The sequence below is a fragment of the Clytia hemisphaerica genome, unplaced genomic scaffold (genome assembly GCF_902728285.1).
Source record: "Clytia hemisphaerica strain Z4C2 unplaced genomic scaffold, Clytia hemisphaerica genome assembly, whole genome shotgun sequence".
In the NCBI taxonomy this organism is placed as follows: domain Eukaryota; kingdom Metazoa; phylum Cnidaria; class Hydrozoa; order Leptothecata; family Clytiidae; genus Clytia; species Clytia hemisphaerica.
The window spans coordinates 2484264-2501014 of NW_027103974.1; the positions used below are offsets into that span (position 1 = coordinate 2484264).

Consider the following 16751-nt stretch of genomic DNA (forward strand, 5'->3'; position numbering starts at 1 on the left):
ACTTAACGGTAAGAGACTGAAAATCTCCTAAATAAGGTAATCCTCTTACTTGGGTATTTTCTTATTTATAATCCTCGAATGACTTAGACAGGGGGAAGTGGCTAGTGGGGTTGATCAAATGCTGCTAGAAAAATTTATAAATCAAAATAAAAGACAAAATCATTCAATTTTCCAAACTAAACTAAACTATAAGTGAATTGTGGTTTTGTCACTTGTTATTTTGTGGTGTGGAAAGGCCAGGCCAAATTGATTGTTTGGTTTGTGTCCTAGAAGCTTTGAAAATTGGGTTGGTCGGTCTGTCAGGCTTTCGACCCTCCACCATTTGTTCCACACAGGTTTTAAGATAAAACATTTTGTTAATTTAATAAAAGCATTGCGTGTTAGGCGAAAAGTTTTAAGCTTCATGAGCTTTAATTTGAGTAATTGAAGCCAACCATTAAGATGAAGTATTCAGCCCCCACGTTAAATGATAAGATTTCAGCTTCCTCCAAGTACAATCAGCGAAAGAATCTTTTTGAACAATGAGAAATTGACTTCAGTGAAGTGAAATTTCTATTTCCATTTGGTTGATTCGGGCGAAGGTTCATTCACTTGTCAAGTGAACTGCTGCGAGTGGGAATCGATTATTATCCAAAGGGCTTACGATGTGTCTAGCTTTACCCATTTAGGCGGGTGCAAGGCTGGGTGACAGCTAGATATAAGTTTTTATCATTTTATTATGATACCTATCTCTAGGAACATTGTGTGGGTTCAGCACATAACCAGCGTTTGTGATGACAGGAACTGTCTAGTTTTTACTATCACTAAAGTCTGGTAGAATCAAAAGCCGGCTGTTGATATAAGACCAACTTACAGAACGTACAACTTTACAAACAAGTCATGCTGTGACAGTTTTAGAAAAATCAATGATCACAAAATTTTGTGATATTAGGGCTTCGTGACCCCACACTTTTGAAGTCAACTGCTCTAACTTGGGATGATTGGTCGAAACATGAGACTGGTTGATATTTGGCCTGTATTTTCACTTACTGTTAAATTTGTTTTGATGACTCCACCAAGTTTATCAATCATACTTTCTGTCATAACATGTCACAATAACTTTCACTGATAGCGTGCCCTTTTTAATTTTTTTACACCTGCCGCCTATCGCCCAATGGGATTAACAAATAACAAGTGTGCAACTTGCCGCGCAAGTGACGTCAAGCGCTCCATCGTTTTGCCACTAACATGGTCTTCTTCGTTCTAGACATTCTCGTGTGTTACACCACGGATCTTTTTCCTATTTCGATTTAAAAGCCTACTCAGTCCGAAAGAGAAATCTTGAATTTTTTACTAAGCACAGTTCATTAACTCAAATTAAATGAAATGGTGGCCAAATTGCCGTCCCATACTTTGTCAGATAATCCCAAGTTAGAGCAGTTGACGGTATCAAGCCACCTAATAATATTTATGTCATGAGCCTCTTGTAGACTTTGGACAATTTTTAACCAAATTCTTTTTTTCAACAGAATTTTTGACTTATTTTATTTCCATAAATCAATTCTTCTTTTATGTTAGAACATCAATTCACTAATTAAAACTAAACACACAATAAATGGCTTACCAAGAATTCATGTATGATGAAGCCTTCAATTTCAAATCAGATCAAGATATTCACCAGCTAAAACAACAAGCGCATTATGAAGAGTACCACCAAATCGGAGATAGTGACCAACGCTTGCCACCTTTAGGTGCTTGCAGCAATGAAGTAATTTCAGAAACACCACAACCTCCACCAGAATCGTAAGAGTGCTTTTTTGTAATTATTTGATTTGCTAGTCTACACAATAGACAGCTCAAGGCTTTTACTCTTGGTCTATGAGCACTGCTATAGGCGGCCACTAGTAACCCCCACCGGTAATTGCTTATTAATAGGTTTAAGCATGATAGACAACTTTCACAAAATATGTTTATCAATAGAGATTTCAAATAAAAGAATGTTTAAAACACAGCTAATTGGCTTAGGTTGCGAAACTCTCCAATTGTTTCATTAAAACCTCAGTGCACATGCTATTTATCCGGAGAATTTCAATATTCAAAACCATAGCAGTGCTCATATCCCGAAGAGTAGGAGTTTTACGCTCAAAACGAAGGAAGTTATGACATAGCCTATTGATTTGCTACATTTTGTCTTATTTACAAAAAATAAACGTTGCTATTTTCTTTAATTTACTCAAATCTGATAATATCCATACTGAATAAATATCATCATGCTTTCTTACATTGATAAACATCATATTTGTCAGGAGAAGTACTAAACTTGCCAATCGACAGAAATATACAGCTGAGTTTCAAAAAGGTTGATAGGTTTGAAATCTTGAATCTAAAGTCTTTTCTCGTATAATTTTCCAATAAGCACTAACTAACTTTTAGTGTTTGTGTTTATGAAGAATGTCCACAGAATTTCATTTTTATTTCTCTTAGTTTGGACATTGGGAAATTTTTGAATCTTCAAGATCAATATGAACAACTGAATTCTTCACTGTTTGCTTTGACCTCACATTTTGCACAAGTAAGTACCATGGTTTCCTTTTTGCCATTATCTTTAAGTCTTTTACATACTTTTGAGAGTGAGCTGGTAAATGCTTTATGCCCAGAACTTATCTACCCTGGAACTGTTCATTTTATCCTTATCTCATCTCAGAGGGTACCAATAATGTTGTAACTGAATATTCTGTCTTTCGAAAGTTGTAAGACACTTCATTTCTATGTATCATTTGAAATTGAGTTTGTTTTGAATACATTAAAATGCTGTCTGCGTGTATATTCTGTGTTTATGAAATCAATTTAATGTTTTTTCAAAACAGGTTCAGTTTCGTTTGAAACAAATTATCAATGGACCAAAAGACAACCATGAGGTACAAAATGTTTATATACTGATGATATTTGATTTTTTCCTTATGCTGAGTGTATACATGACTTCATTCTGTGTTTATAAAAAAAACAATATTACTTATCAGTTACCATTTTACTGGAAAAATCTTGAGTGTCAACCACTGTAGATGTATCTCATACTCAATACATTGTGCGGAAATTTTATTGAGCAATATACTATTTTTCAACATTTCAAGATCAAAAATATTGTCTTGAAGAGACTTCATTTTGAAAGTCACTTCAAATTTTCAACTCTTTTTGTTTTTGTTTTGAAGATTTTGTTCACAATTTGACTATTTTAGAAATTGATGGAGGAATTAGAAGAATTTGCATTTGCAGGATGTCCTGATGTTTCAGCACCTGAAGAAGGGAAGTCTTGCACAAGTTGTACTTCTCACCAGGTTTGTATCTTTTTACTTCTCTTTTTGCACTATGAAGAATTGAAAATATTTAAACAAATTAAAGAAATCATTTCTTAACATGATGGTAGGCCTGTTCTTGCATTTATTTTAAAAAGCATTTTTAAACTCCCGGAATATTCCAAGGAGAGAGAGAGAGCATGTATGTTTGGTGCAGTACTATACGTCAATTATAAACCACACAATTTTCTATCAACAGAATGTTCTTAAATTCTTTAGCTCTACATTCATATATCAATTTTCAGGCAATAAAACATTATAAGGAGAGGATATTAGAAGAGGAACATCGGGAACGAAGATTGGACCACCATTTAAAAGAAATGATTGCTAATCTTGAAGTCTGTCAAAAACAAGTAAGAATTTGAAATTGGTTAGATGATAAAATCATCAACTAATCAATTGCCACATTCTTATGGATATCAATCTAGCAAAAGTACACAATACTTTCTTTTGTGAAGGTATAGTGTATTATGATACTGGTCTCAGTGCGTTGACCAATCTATCTGCTGAATAAAAATATGATTTAAAATTGCAAATCTCTACTTAAAGAATGTAAACGGCTTTATAAGGGGTATCCAAGAGACCCAACCATGGTGTACTGAGTCAGCATACTGACCAGACTAAACAAAAATTCTCGTCTGTTTTGAAAATATTCTCTCACTGGCGAATCACTCACAACTGTTTTTGAACACATTATTTTTCTTTCAACCGAAACTTTTCACTCTCACCCTTCCTGTTCAATAGTCTTTGATATTGTAGCATTTGAACGAAAACTTCTGAAAACTTAAGTCAATAAGGAGGAGACTTTTGTTCATTTCACAATTCTTTTCTCTTGTAATCTTTTTTGTTAATTCGTCGACACAGTTATACAAATTGTGTGTACTCATGACAATTGGGCCGAGAAAGTTTGAATTTTCGTTTTCTATCAGTTATGAACACTCAGCACATTTAGCGGATATAATGATTTACATAGGCTTTAATGCAGTTAAACTATAGTAAGAAGTTGTGATGTTACAATACAGATGGTTTTTGATTAATTTCACCATATTTGTTAACAGACAGAAGAACGTAAAGACTCTCCGATGAAGGTATCCAAACAGAAAGGGTACCACCGTTTATCAAATCAACTGGAACGTTCAACGAAACTTGACATCAGTGATGATGAAGAAGTAGAGGATGATGAATATTATGATGCTACTGATGGAAAAACAGGTGCGTAGTCTGATGTTCTCTATTTCAGAATATTCATGGTACGTACCATTGTAATGTCTTCTATCATTACATCACTGACCCAACAGCTGATTGGTTGCAAGTGATGTATTGACTGATTTTACATCACTTGCAACCAATCAGCTGTTGGGTCTATGAAGTGATGTTGAAGACATTTCAGTGGTGCATATCATGAATAGTGAGGTTAAGCAATAAGCTATTTAAAATATACTGGATCTATGTTGTGAGTCTTTTACCGGCTATTTACATAGTGGCATGCTGAAAGGCACAAACTATAATTGAGACTATAATAATGTTAAACTTTAGCACCAAAGAGTCCCAGTAAATGTTTGTTTTTTTGTTTGCCTCTCAGCAAACCAATATCAATATTAATCATACTATATTTTTCAGATGATATAAAGAAGTACATAGACAAAACGATGGCCAAACTGATCAATCCACGTCAAGCAAAACAGAGCATCATATCACAAGTCAATAAACAGATACAAGACATGGAAAAATTTGTCAACTTCTTAAGTAGTGAGTATCTCGTTTTGAAATTGTTATGTTCAAATTCTCTTACATGGTTTAACATCTCTGTCTTTTCTGGAAAATAGACAATTCTGGCAGACATTTTGTCAACAATGGGGGTCGCAACATTGGAAAAATCGTTTGATTAATCACACTCTTCATAACTTTTCTAGCGCAGCATATTAGCAAGTCCGATAACTAGGTTTCTAAACGTTCTAGAGCAATATATAGAAATGCCTTTTTAAGCATTATTTTTTTTCAAAGTTATCAACAAATGAAACCTTTCAAAGTCGAATATCTCAAAAGAATGGCCTAAATGCCGTCTTGAATTTATACAGTGATTTCTCCATAGACTTAATTTTTACATAATTTTTACAACAGTATACGACTCCAGCACAGAAGCAGAGACGGACACTCCTTCTCCCAGTCACAGCTCAAGAAGCATCAGCTCGTCTAAAGTAAGAATACTTTTTTGGACCTACCTTTGGAGGTCCTATAAATTAACCCGTGTTCGTTCGTTCGTTCGTCCGTTCGTTACTAGCTTTTCTCGGGATTGGTTCATTAGTTTTTCCTAATTTTTGGCACAAAGATGCAAAATGGTAATGCCCAAAATGTGACGGAGCCCGATTTTCGAAAAAAATTCATTTCCGGCTGAAAATGCCGGAAATATGCCGGAAAAACCGGTTTTTTGGCATTTTCTCGAGATTTCATCATTAGTTTTTTCTGATTTTTTACACAAAGATGCGTATTAGCAATGCCTAAAACATGGATTAGTCCGATTTTTGAGAAAAATTCTATTCAGGCTGAAAATGCCGGAAATATCCCGGAAATCGCCGTTTTTGCAGATTTTCATTGGACTTTTTCCTTATATTTCGTTGTTTTTTCACACAAAAACATTATTTGTAGCAATGCCCACCATCAAGCATGGTTTATTGTCAATAAAAGTGATTTTTGAAGCCGGAACTTTCTAAAAATCGCCGGAACAGCCTATTTTCGCCGGAAAAACGGTATTTCTTGAATTTCTCGAGCTGTACTTTATATTTTTTCATGAAATTTTGCACACTGATGCAAAACGGCAATACCTAAAATATGACAGAGCCTGATTTTCAATTAACGTACTTTTCCGGCCGAAAATGCCGGAAATATGCCGGAAAAACCGGTTTTTTGGCATTTTCTCGAGATTTCATCATTAGTTTTTTCTGATTTTTTACACAAAGATGCGTATTAACAATGCCCAAAACATGGCCGAGTCCGATTTTCGAGAAAAATTTTTTTCCGGCGGAAAATGCCTGAAATATGCCGGAAATCGCCGTTTTCTAGGTTTTCATTGGGCTTTTTCCTGTTAAATGGTTGTTTTTTCATTCAAACACATTATTAATAGTAATGCCCACCATCAAGCATGTTTCAATTTTCAATAAAATTGAATTTTGAAGCCGGAACTATTTAAAAATCTCCGGAACAACCTATTTTCGCTGGAAGGACAGTATTTCTTGAATTTCTCGAGCTGTACTTTCTATTTTTTATGAAATTTTTCACACTGATGCAAAATGACAATACCTAAAATGTGACGGAGCTCGATTTTCGAAAAACAATTTTTTTCCGGCCGAAAATGCCGCCGGAAAAACCGGTTTTTTGACATTTCCTCGAATTTTCATCTTTAGTTTTTTCTGATTTTTTGCAGAGAGATGCGTATTCGCAATGCTCAAAACATGGCCGAGTTCGATTTTTGAGAAAAATTTCTTCTGTTGGAAAATGCCGGAAATCGCCGTTTTTGCAGATTTTCATTGGATTTTTTCCTTATATTTCCAATTTTTTTCACACAAAAACATTATTGATAACAATGCTCACCATCAAGCATGATTCAATTGTCAATAAAACTGATTTTTGCGACCAGAACTTTCTATTTATTTTTTCCTTACAACCCTTTCCTCTCCCCCCATCAACAATCAATGATGAATTTTTTGCGTTATGCATTTTCGCTAAACGCTATATTTTCTGACTGATTTTTTTCATTTTTCTCCTCGCATTGCTATCTAACTTTCATCATCAGGTAGGTCCATTCAGCATCTAGCTTGTTGTTTTTTAAGTGTTCAGCCTAGTGTTTAACTGGGTATTCTTATCACCAGTGTTGGTCGTGGCGTTCTAAATCTAGATTTACAGTACAACGCCATGATGTTAGTATATTTTCACTTACGCTTTACAATTCTGTATAATATTATATTATTTTTGCTGACAACCCAAATTTTATTACTTCATTAAGGATTTTTTTAATAAACATTCAAGTCAAACTTCTTCAAAATTCTTTTGATTGCTACTTCATTTAGACACTGAAATTCTGATAAAGTTAAGGGCTAAGATTGTGGTCCCTTGATTAATCTAAATAAGTTTGAGTTTATAAACCCAGTGATATTCATATTTGAAGTTTATCGTGGCTTTGTCTCCTTACTAGCCACTGAGCTTTTTCGAGACCCTGGAGGCAATCTCCCAATCCCGGCCAAGTAAAATACTTTGATAGGATTTTTTTAAGTGGTACCTGCGTCAAGAGCACTAGATCTACTCTCGCTTGCACACCAACGATGTAGCGCCGTTTGCCGTAAGGCAAAATTTTAACACTACAATGGCTTCTTTGCGGGTACCAATTTCAAAAAACTCCAATCAAAGATGGCAGATAAAGCTTGATCCAGGGTTTACAAATGTCAGTGTTATTATTTTGTTAACAATATTCTTTTCATTCCGTTTAGAACACAAGCAGTTCATCAGGCAAACCAGCAAACACACAATGTTCGGCTGACGGCATCCCTGCTCCTCACACTTTACGAACTAGTGATGAAAAAAGAAAGGTATGATAGTTGCTTATTGATTTATTTTTTTCATTGATTGTTTTACATTGGATGCAATCTCTCCCTTTTCAGTAAGAAGAGTTTGAAAACTGTCCTTATTTTTTTAGAATTTTCCTACTCCCTTCACGTAACAAGCCAAGAATTTTTTCATAACTCGAACAAATTTCAACACCCTGTGCGTGTTCGAGTTATGGAGACTCAACTGCAATAATCGTTTATGTATTCATTTTCATTTCCAGCGGATACACGAAGCCAGCGTTTCAATCATGAAGAAAGGACTCGCTCTTTTACAAATCTTCGCTATAAGGTTTGTCGACCCTGAATTTTCATAAACATAAGTTTTGAGAAGATCTGGATTTGTTTTTGATGGTGACTCTCTTTTCAAAAAAGTGATTGCAAAATACATCGAATTTACCTTCAAACATGGCCATTATTCTCACAGAAGTGTTTAATTTCATTCATGTCGATAACCGATATTATCCCCTCTAAATGAGTAACGATATAAACTTAACTTTAAACTCGGGTTGTAAATGATTTTTCTTTAATTAAGTATCATGCTCCTTCACCTTGTAGAGCACCCTTGGTGCATGGCCTAACCTTAAATACACGTTTAAAATATCAATTTAGATATCCGATTATCGATATTGATTATAAAAAGAACGGTTGTTTTGCGCACTTTTGTTATTGTACCCTTGTACATTTGTAAATTCAGAAAAAATCAAACATTATCTAATATATTCTCTCCGAATTCGTCTTCTTTCAGCTTCTTTGTGACTCGACTTTTATCGAGGATACTTAAAAAATTACAAAAAATATACAAAACTGTGCATCACAACAGTTTTTTGACTTTAATTTGTGAAAAATTTTCTTTTGCAGTCAATTTGGTTGCAGTGCGAAACATTTCCAAGAACACATGATGCGAAAGCGTGAAACGGCTACTGTCTCATCCACCGGCCATTTGTAAGTTCGCCCTTATACCTCTTTTCCCCAAGCAAGCACACCACATTGTTCAACGTTCACAACGTCTATATAACGTTAGATCAACATAGAAACAACATTGCGTGCCACCTCTGTTCTATGCTCAATGGATGATGCAAAGCTTGATCACTCTTCTTGCGATTCATGAAATTTTTGCTTTCCTGTGGCGAATTTTCGTATGTGAAGAGGTTACGCAGGTATTGCACAAATTATGTAACTCAGCAAAAAAAAAAATTTATTCGAAGAGGCAATTTTTTACTTAAATCATAGTGTGCAAGGGGGTTCCAGGTCCCACCTGAAAATTCAGGTCCCACCTTATCCTAAAATTCCCACCTTCAGCCCAGACTCCCAGATCCCAGCTAAAAAGAAAAAAAATATACTAATTCGAGGAACAAAACAAAATTTCTTTACCGTAATATGAAGATGAAATATATTGTTCGTCAATATACGATTATGATTGTTAAAAATAAGAGCAAAAATATTTCTTGCATATTGTTCACATTATGTAAATCTAGTTTTTATCATTATTTTACTGTGGTAATTATTCGTATATGTATAGTTCCATTTCTTACATTTTGGTGCTTCTCAAAATACCTTATTACACTTATATAACTACTCATGTTATTAATGTGAATTGCTTACCTCGCGTTAATTACAAATGTTTAAACAAAATTCGAGCCATGGTTATTTTTGAAAACCCTGCCTTTTGCGTTAATAAATTCTCGCACTCATTTTAACGGCGTACTTTTACTTGACTACTCTCGGGTACCTAATAGCCGGGGGGTTTGGAATAAGCCGGGGGGTTTGGAATAAGCAGGGGGGTTGGAAAAAATCTCAAAATTTAATAAGCGGGGGGGTTGGAATAAAAATGTCCTGGGTGGAAAATGTTCGAAAAGGAGGCTGATACAGCAGAATTAGGGCAAAAGAGGTAACTTTCAAAAAAAATTTTCCCAAAAATCAATAAGCGTTGGAATAAGAATGTCTTGGGTGGAAAATTTTCGAAAAATTAATTAGCGGCCCCCCCCCCCGGCTATTAGGTACCCGAGAGTAGTTATATAAGTGTAATAAGGTAAGCAAAAGTAAAAAAATCATTCTTAAAGATATTTATTCACACATCAAATGACCTGTAATAATAAAAAGAAAAGTTTAGCATGGTAAAAAATTATTTATGAAATATATAAAAAAAATATGTCATAAAATCTGAAAATAAGAAATTTTACTTTAATTTTTTCCAAAACACCCAAAGTCCCACCTAAAGAAATTAACTCCCACCTTAACTTGTTTCTCCCACCTAAAACCTGGAAAACCCCAAATCCCACCTGAAAATTTTCGACCCAAATCAACAAACCCCCCCCCACTATTCTGGGGGGGGGTGCACACTATGTAAATCGGATGTTTTTATTCCTTTGAAAGGAATATTGTTTTTTCTTGAGCAATACCGCTGGTTTCATACATCACTGATGCAATCATCAATTGTATTATTAGAAAAATTAATCAACGATGCCAGAAAAATTTTATCCATCCAAAAAGCAATCTCTACCAATAGATGTGTAACTCGCTTGAGTACTTTGAAGTTTAGTCTACCTACCAAAATACATTTGCTTTGCAATTAAATGGAAAGTATAGATAAACGTGTACAATTTCAAATACTATTGATTTCTTCAGGAAACCGTTAGGTCAAATGAAAGGTTCTATAGATCACATCATCGCTGTTCACGCAAAACTTGTCGAGGTCGGAGGTCTACATCCCGATTCCGAAGATGAGCTCAACCTCCCGATTTCGTCCGCCGATAAACGCGCGTCTTGGAGTCGCTCCAAATCTCGAAGTCGCACTGAATCGATGACGTCAGCTTCGGTCATGTCAAACTCAGCCGCTTTTAAGGTTAGTCATTTTAATGAAGATTTTCATTTCTCAAACGAGGGATTCAATAAAATGCATCCGACCAATTAGATCGGGGTAAAATTCCGAATTTCCGGGGTGTTTTGCTAGACTAGGACCAGGGTCTGGTTTGAATCACAGAAAAATTTTAAATAGAAATGTCAATTAGAAAAAGTTCGCTGTAATGGAAATATTAAATATTATAAGTCGTTAGTTAGCAAATCTGATTCTATTTTTACTCTCTCGTTTTGAATTAGTTTTCCGCTTCCAAATTTTCGTCAACCTTTTGAAAAATATTTACCAAAATCTCTACTTATATTGAATTTAATCTTTTTCCAGAGCATCGAATCAAGTTTACAAGAAGAGTTGATCCGAACCGTTAGAGGTGATTTTGCTGTGGCACTGAAAGAGTTGATGCAACATGGATTGTTCGAGGTACGAACGTTTTAAGTTTTTTATCAATATTACGTACGTAGGTGGTATCCAGGACTAAAAAACGTACTTACAATCGCTGCATCAGACACTACTCCGACCATGAAACGTTGTATAAACATTTTACCCAATTTTCGGCTCAGAGCTGGAGTTGCTAAGGAATTTCCAGATTTCAGCCAAAAAGTTGCTTATGGATTTTGAGCCAAAAATGCCTAGTTTTTTATTTTATTTCATGTCCAAAATACCTCAACCAACGATAGACATTTTAATTTTTTAGATATTTTTGTTGCTTTCCCGGATCATGTTCAGTTTCATGCGGCTAGGTTGTTAAGGCCAATTTGCTTAATTTTTCGGTCATTCTCAGGGCTTTAGATTTGTAACAACTTTAAGCTAATTCTCGATTTCTCGATTTTTCTTGATCGTTTTGTGATAAAGTGAACTCTAGTAGTCTCAACTGCTTAGAATAATAAGAGTCGTTTATGATTGACCTGTTAAAGTATGTCCAAGTGAATTTCTGTTCTTCTGAAGAAAAAAACTTTAGTAAGCGCCCTGAAGTCTTCTTTGAGAAGATGGTCTTTGAAAGTTTGTCTATAGCCATTCTAATGCAATTTATGACTATAATCTATAAAGTACAAACCTTATCAATCGATTGCACCTACATCTCACCACCCAAAATATCAAATTTCGATTGAATTATCCCCTTTGTCGAAAGTTCTAGCCTGCCCTTCATCTTATATTGGCTCAGAAGTAGTTTCATCAGTTGATATAATAGAATAAGAATTTCAGTTATTTAACCTATGGTAGTTGTCCTTATTTTAATGTAGACTAAGTCATGAGGAGGCCCACAGAGAGAAACAATAAACAGAACACAGTTTCTTGATTTTACAAGAATGAAACTTTACCCTATATTTTGGGCTTCTCTTAAAACAATTTAAAAATACACTTACATCGTTATATCTTTGCTTCGTGTAAAATTTACGATGCTTCTTAATTAAACTTTTTAACACTCTCTGAATAATTTTCCTATATTTTTAAAATCTTATATCACTCCTACATACAATTCATAATAAGTATTAATAACAATACACACAAAGAAAATAGCTGAGGCCTAACAAAAGGGGAGGCAAGTAAGGGGTGTAGGAACTGGGATGGAATTTGGACAGAACCAACAACAACAGGTGGTCGACACTAAGCAAGCTTATGGTCAACCAAATGTCAGTGAGCGCTGACGGAACTGTCATGGATAGAAGGGGACTATTCTGGGGTTTATGTCATCGGTGTCAGGGATTTATGGAAGTTAGAATTTAAAATAGCACAACATGAAATTCTTTATGGTAGGTTACATCATAACCATGTTTAGCTGTTAGAATAGTAAAGTAAGGCAAGAAAGTCTATAAGGGAAGGCCTAAAAGAATTGTATCCTAACTACAGATATCGAAGATATTACGACATCTTGGGGGTCGGAATAAGTGATGACCCCATCACTAGCAGGTAGCTAACACCGAAAAGAGGTTCAGGGACAGGCAGGTGGAAGCAAAAGAAGAAAAAAAAAAAACTGACGGGAATTACAATTGTTGTACAAGATATTTTCGGTACTCGTCCAATGACCCCGTAACCCACATCGGCGCAGGTTGACGCAACAGCTTGAAGAACGAAGTCTGCAGCCGAACCGCCTCTCTGCAGCCGCTCTCGATCCTTGTTGTTCGTTTTACTTTTCTTTTTCTCCGTTTAATTTTTTTGATGACCTTTCGCAAGTCCCCTTTTTCTTCCGATTCAGAAATGATGGAAGTTAGAATTTAAAATAGCACAACATGAAATTCTTTATGGTAGGTTACATCATAACCATGTTTAGCTGTTAGAATAGTAAAGTAAGGCAAGAAAGTCTATAAGGGAAGGCCTAAAAGAATTGTATCCTAACTCCAGATATCGAAGATATTACGACACCTTTGATAACTTGACTGACTCTAATTCGATTTTTAAGGGCCCAAAACTTTTCTTTGAATTAGACAATGATTCGAATTACGAAGAGTGTTACGACTTTCCAACTAATGGGATCAATGCTTTAGTTCGAATTACGGAAAGATTCGACTAATAGAGATTCGAATTCGAGTGGATTGTACATTGATAAATATTTGAAATTGACTCCTCTTTTGTTTTTCCAGTCATTCACCACTAAAGCTTTATCAACAAAAGCTCTTGTCGGTTGTATGTCCAACAAGACATCCCAAGGACACGGCATGCACATTTGGGAATTGTTCGATCGTTTCTATAACATGAAACATGGACGACAGTTCAGTAAGCAGCCAAGCATGATGCTGTCTGAGGCGTTCGCCATGGATGTCGGGTGCACCCAACAAACGCCCAAACAAGTAAGAACGACTTTATTTCTTTATCCTTCTAATCTCAAATTTTAGAATTTTATAACTATATCACGAATTATTGGGACATCAACCTGGTTGCAAGATTTTTGATGTTTACTGATATTGCCAAATATTCCCTGGCGTCCTTCAGTAGCGTAAATAAAGCCTAGAATACACGGGGACGGTCGTTGCGATAGACTGAAGTCGTTCATAATGCGTGTAATACAGTAGTATAGGCGTTATATGATAATACGATTATTGTTACGGGATTTACTTTTTATAAACTAAAATTTGTTCCCTTCATTATTTTTTGCTTCTTTTCTATTATGTCTGAATTAGTCGTCTAGCTTGCTAGACGGTCATTTTGAGGGCATTTTAATCTTGATAAAAAGGTGATATAACTTTTTCATGATGCAGGGAAGAAAGTTTAAAGTAGTCTGAAATCATGAAGATGCAAGAGTCGATTTTGTTTAATGTTTAACCAAACGCGATTGTTAAATCTTCATTTCTTCTCTTCTCTCTCAGTCACTACTAACCGTTCTCCATCGAATCAAGACAACTCACGAGACACGTAAACGAAGCTTCGACGCCATGTTGAAAGCACTCATCTCAGCTGGTCTGAATCGCGGACGTCTTGCACAATGGATTCGATTAGTCATACGCATGCCTGAGTTCGCGGATAAACACTATGAACGCTGGTCGTATGTAGTGCGCTCAGGTAAGATCTCTTTTTCAAATTTTTCATGGCGATAGGAAAGGTTCCCTTTTCAATTTTGTTTAATTTAAGTCTAGATGTTTATCCTCGACTAAATTTGGTGTTGGCGTGATTGGCGAAAACAAAACTTGGATTATGGGACGGGATATAAAATGCAGGGGTCGCCACGTTTTTTCAAACTACAACTACATTTTTTGATGTATAGGCATTTTCGGTTTTGTTAAATAAAATAGTTTTTCCGCTGTGCAAAATTACAATTAATATTTCCCCATTACAAAAGGTTTTTTTGCTTCCCAATCATTCAAATCCTTGGTTCTACAGCTTGTAGGGGTTGCTCTGATTAGGGGTGATTTTGAATGTCCGGGGGTGAAATCCGCTGTCCAAAAAAGTTATAACCCCCCATATTCATTTTTGGACCTACCTCAGAGGTCCTATAAATTAACCGATGTCCGTCCGTTCGTTCGTCCGTTCGTTCGTTCGTCCGTCCGTCTGTTACCAGCTTTTCTTGAGATTTCATCATTAGTTTTTTCTGATTTTTTGCACAAAGATGAGTATTAACAATGCCCAAAACATGGTCTAGTCCGATTTTTGAGGAAAATTCTTGTCCGGACGAAAATGCCGGAAATATGCCAGAAATCGCCGTTTTTGCAGATTTTCATCGGACTTTTTCCTTATAATTGGTTGTTTTTTCATTCAAAAACATTATTAATAGCAATGCCCACCATCAAGCATGTTTTAATTTTCAATAAAATTGATTTTTGAAGCCGGAACTATTTAAAAATCGCCGGAACAGCCGATTTTCGCCGGAAATACAGTATTTCTTGAATTTCTCGAGCTGTACTTTTTTATGAAATTTTGCACACTGATGCAAAATGACAATACCTAAAATGTAACGGAGCCCGATTTTCGAAAAACATTTTTTTCCGGCCGAAAATGCTGGAAATATGCCGGAAAAACCGTTTTTTTTTGGCATTTTCTCGAGATTTCATCATTAGTTTTTTTCTGATTTTTTGCACATAGATGCGTAATAGCAATGCCCAAAACATGGCCGAGTTCGATTTTTGAGAAAAATTCTTTTCTGGCCGAAAATGCCAGAAATATACCGGAAATCGCCGTTTTTGCAGATTTTCATTGGACTTTTTCCTATTATTTCTTTGTTCTTTCACGCGAAATCATTATTGATAACAATGCCAACCATCAAGTATGCGTCAATTGTCAATAAAACTGATTTTTCATGCCGGGACTTTCTAAAAATCGCTGGAACAGCCGAATATCGCCGGAAAAACGATTTTTCTTGAATTTCTCGAGCTGTACTTTATATTTTTTCATGAAATTTTGCACACTGATGCAAAATGGCAATACCTAAAATGTGACGGAGCCTGATTTTTGAAGAAAAAAATTTCGATAATATGCCGTCAAAACCGGTTTGTTGCCATTTTCTCGAGATTTCATTAATCGTTTTTCCCGATTTTTGGACAAAGATGTGTATCAGCAATGCCCTAAGTGTGGCCGATTCGGATTTTTGAGAATCATGTTTTTCCGGTCGAAAATGCCGGAAGTATGCCGGAAATCGCCGTTTTTGCAGATTTGAATTGGGCTTTTTCCATATATTTCTTTTTTTTTTCACTTAAAAAAATTATTGATAACAATGCCACCATCAAGCATGATTCAATTGTCAATAAAACTTTTGCAATTTTCCACCCGGAACTTTCTATTTCTTTTTTCCCTAAACCCCCCCCATCAAAAATCAATGATGAAATTTAATGCATTTTCGCTAACCGCTATATTTTCTTAATGATTGTTTTTCTCCTTATTGCTATCTAAGTTTCATCATCAGGTAGGTCCATTCAGCATATTGCTTTTTTTTTCTGGAAGAGCCCATTGCTTCATCAGTATAGGCATGTAACCATTTCTATATAATACAAAAGACTTAAACTACTTTCACTTTCATTGCCACAGGTTTCGATGAAGTGTTGACGTCACTGGAGAAACTATCTTCCTTGACTTTCTTTCTACCTGAAGATTTGGCCATTCGCCACTTGTTGAAGAATACCAATGAATTTGGAGATGCTTAAATTGATAATTTATCGGTAATTTTTACACTTTGTTTATCCCGTTGAAGTTTTGCATTGCCGAACCATATATTGCGATACCTTAAAGGGGAAAACTTTGTCAGCAGAGTGTGTTCATGTTTTAGACTTTCGTCGGGAAGACTTAGTTACTTTTGTGAAAAGCTTGGAAATTGATCGGGAAATTTTTTTTTCGAGGAAAATTTCTTGACTTTGGCCTCTCGAGCTTTTCCACCTCTAAGGTACTTCTTTTACAATTCTTCTTGTGTTGCGCTCATTGTCATTGATAAATAATAAACATCACAGTATCGGCAGTGTAAAACTACTATTCTTTAATTAATTTATAGAGCATAGAATTTCACGACCTATGATAAATCTCTTTCTATTCTGCTTTACGCTCTTTCTT

At 35.4% G+C, this 16751-nt stretch overlaps 1 protein-coding gene across 1 annotated transcript; it reads left to right on the top strand.

Annotated features, from left to right (window-relative positions):
- Positions 1-1555: 1555 nt before the first annotated feature.
- Positions 1556-16453, top strand: LOC136810712 (RUN domain-containing protein 1-like). The gene is made up of 16 exons (XM_067067305.1): positions 1556-1782; positions 2464-2551; positions 2847-2897; positions 3216-3314; positions 3578-3685; positions 4391-4544; positions 4953-5081; positions 5454-5530; positions 7814-7912; positions 8152-8219; positions 8789-8872; positions 10556-10772; positions 11109-11204; positions 13364-13570; positions 14087-14279; positions 16236-16453. Exons 1-16 carry the CDS (start codon positions 1595-1597, stop codon positions 16349-16351), a joined length of 1974 nt encoding a protein of 657 aa, XP_066923406.1. The 5' UTR covers positions 1556-1594; the 3' UTR covers positions 16352-16453.
- The last annotated feature ends 298 nt before the right edge of the window (positions 16454-16751 follow it).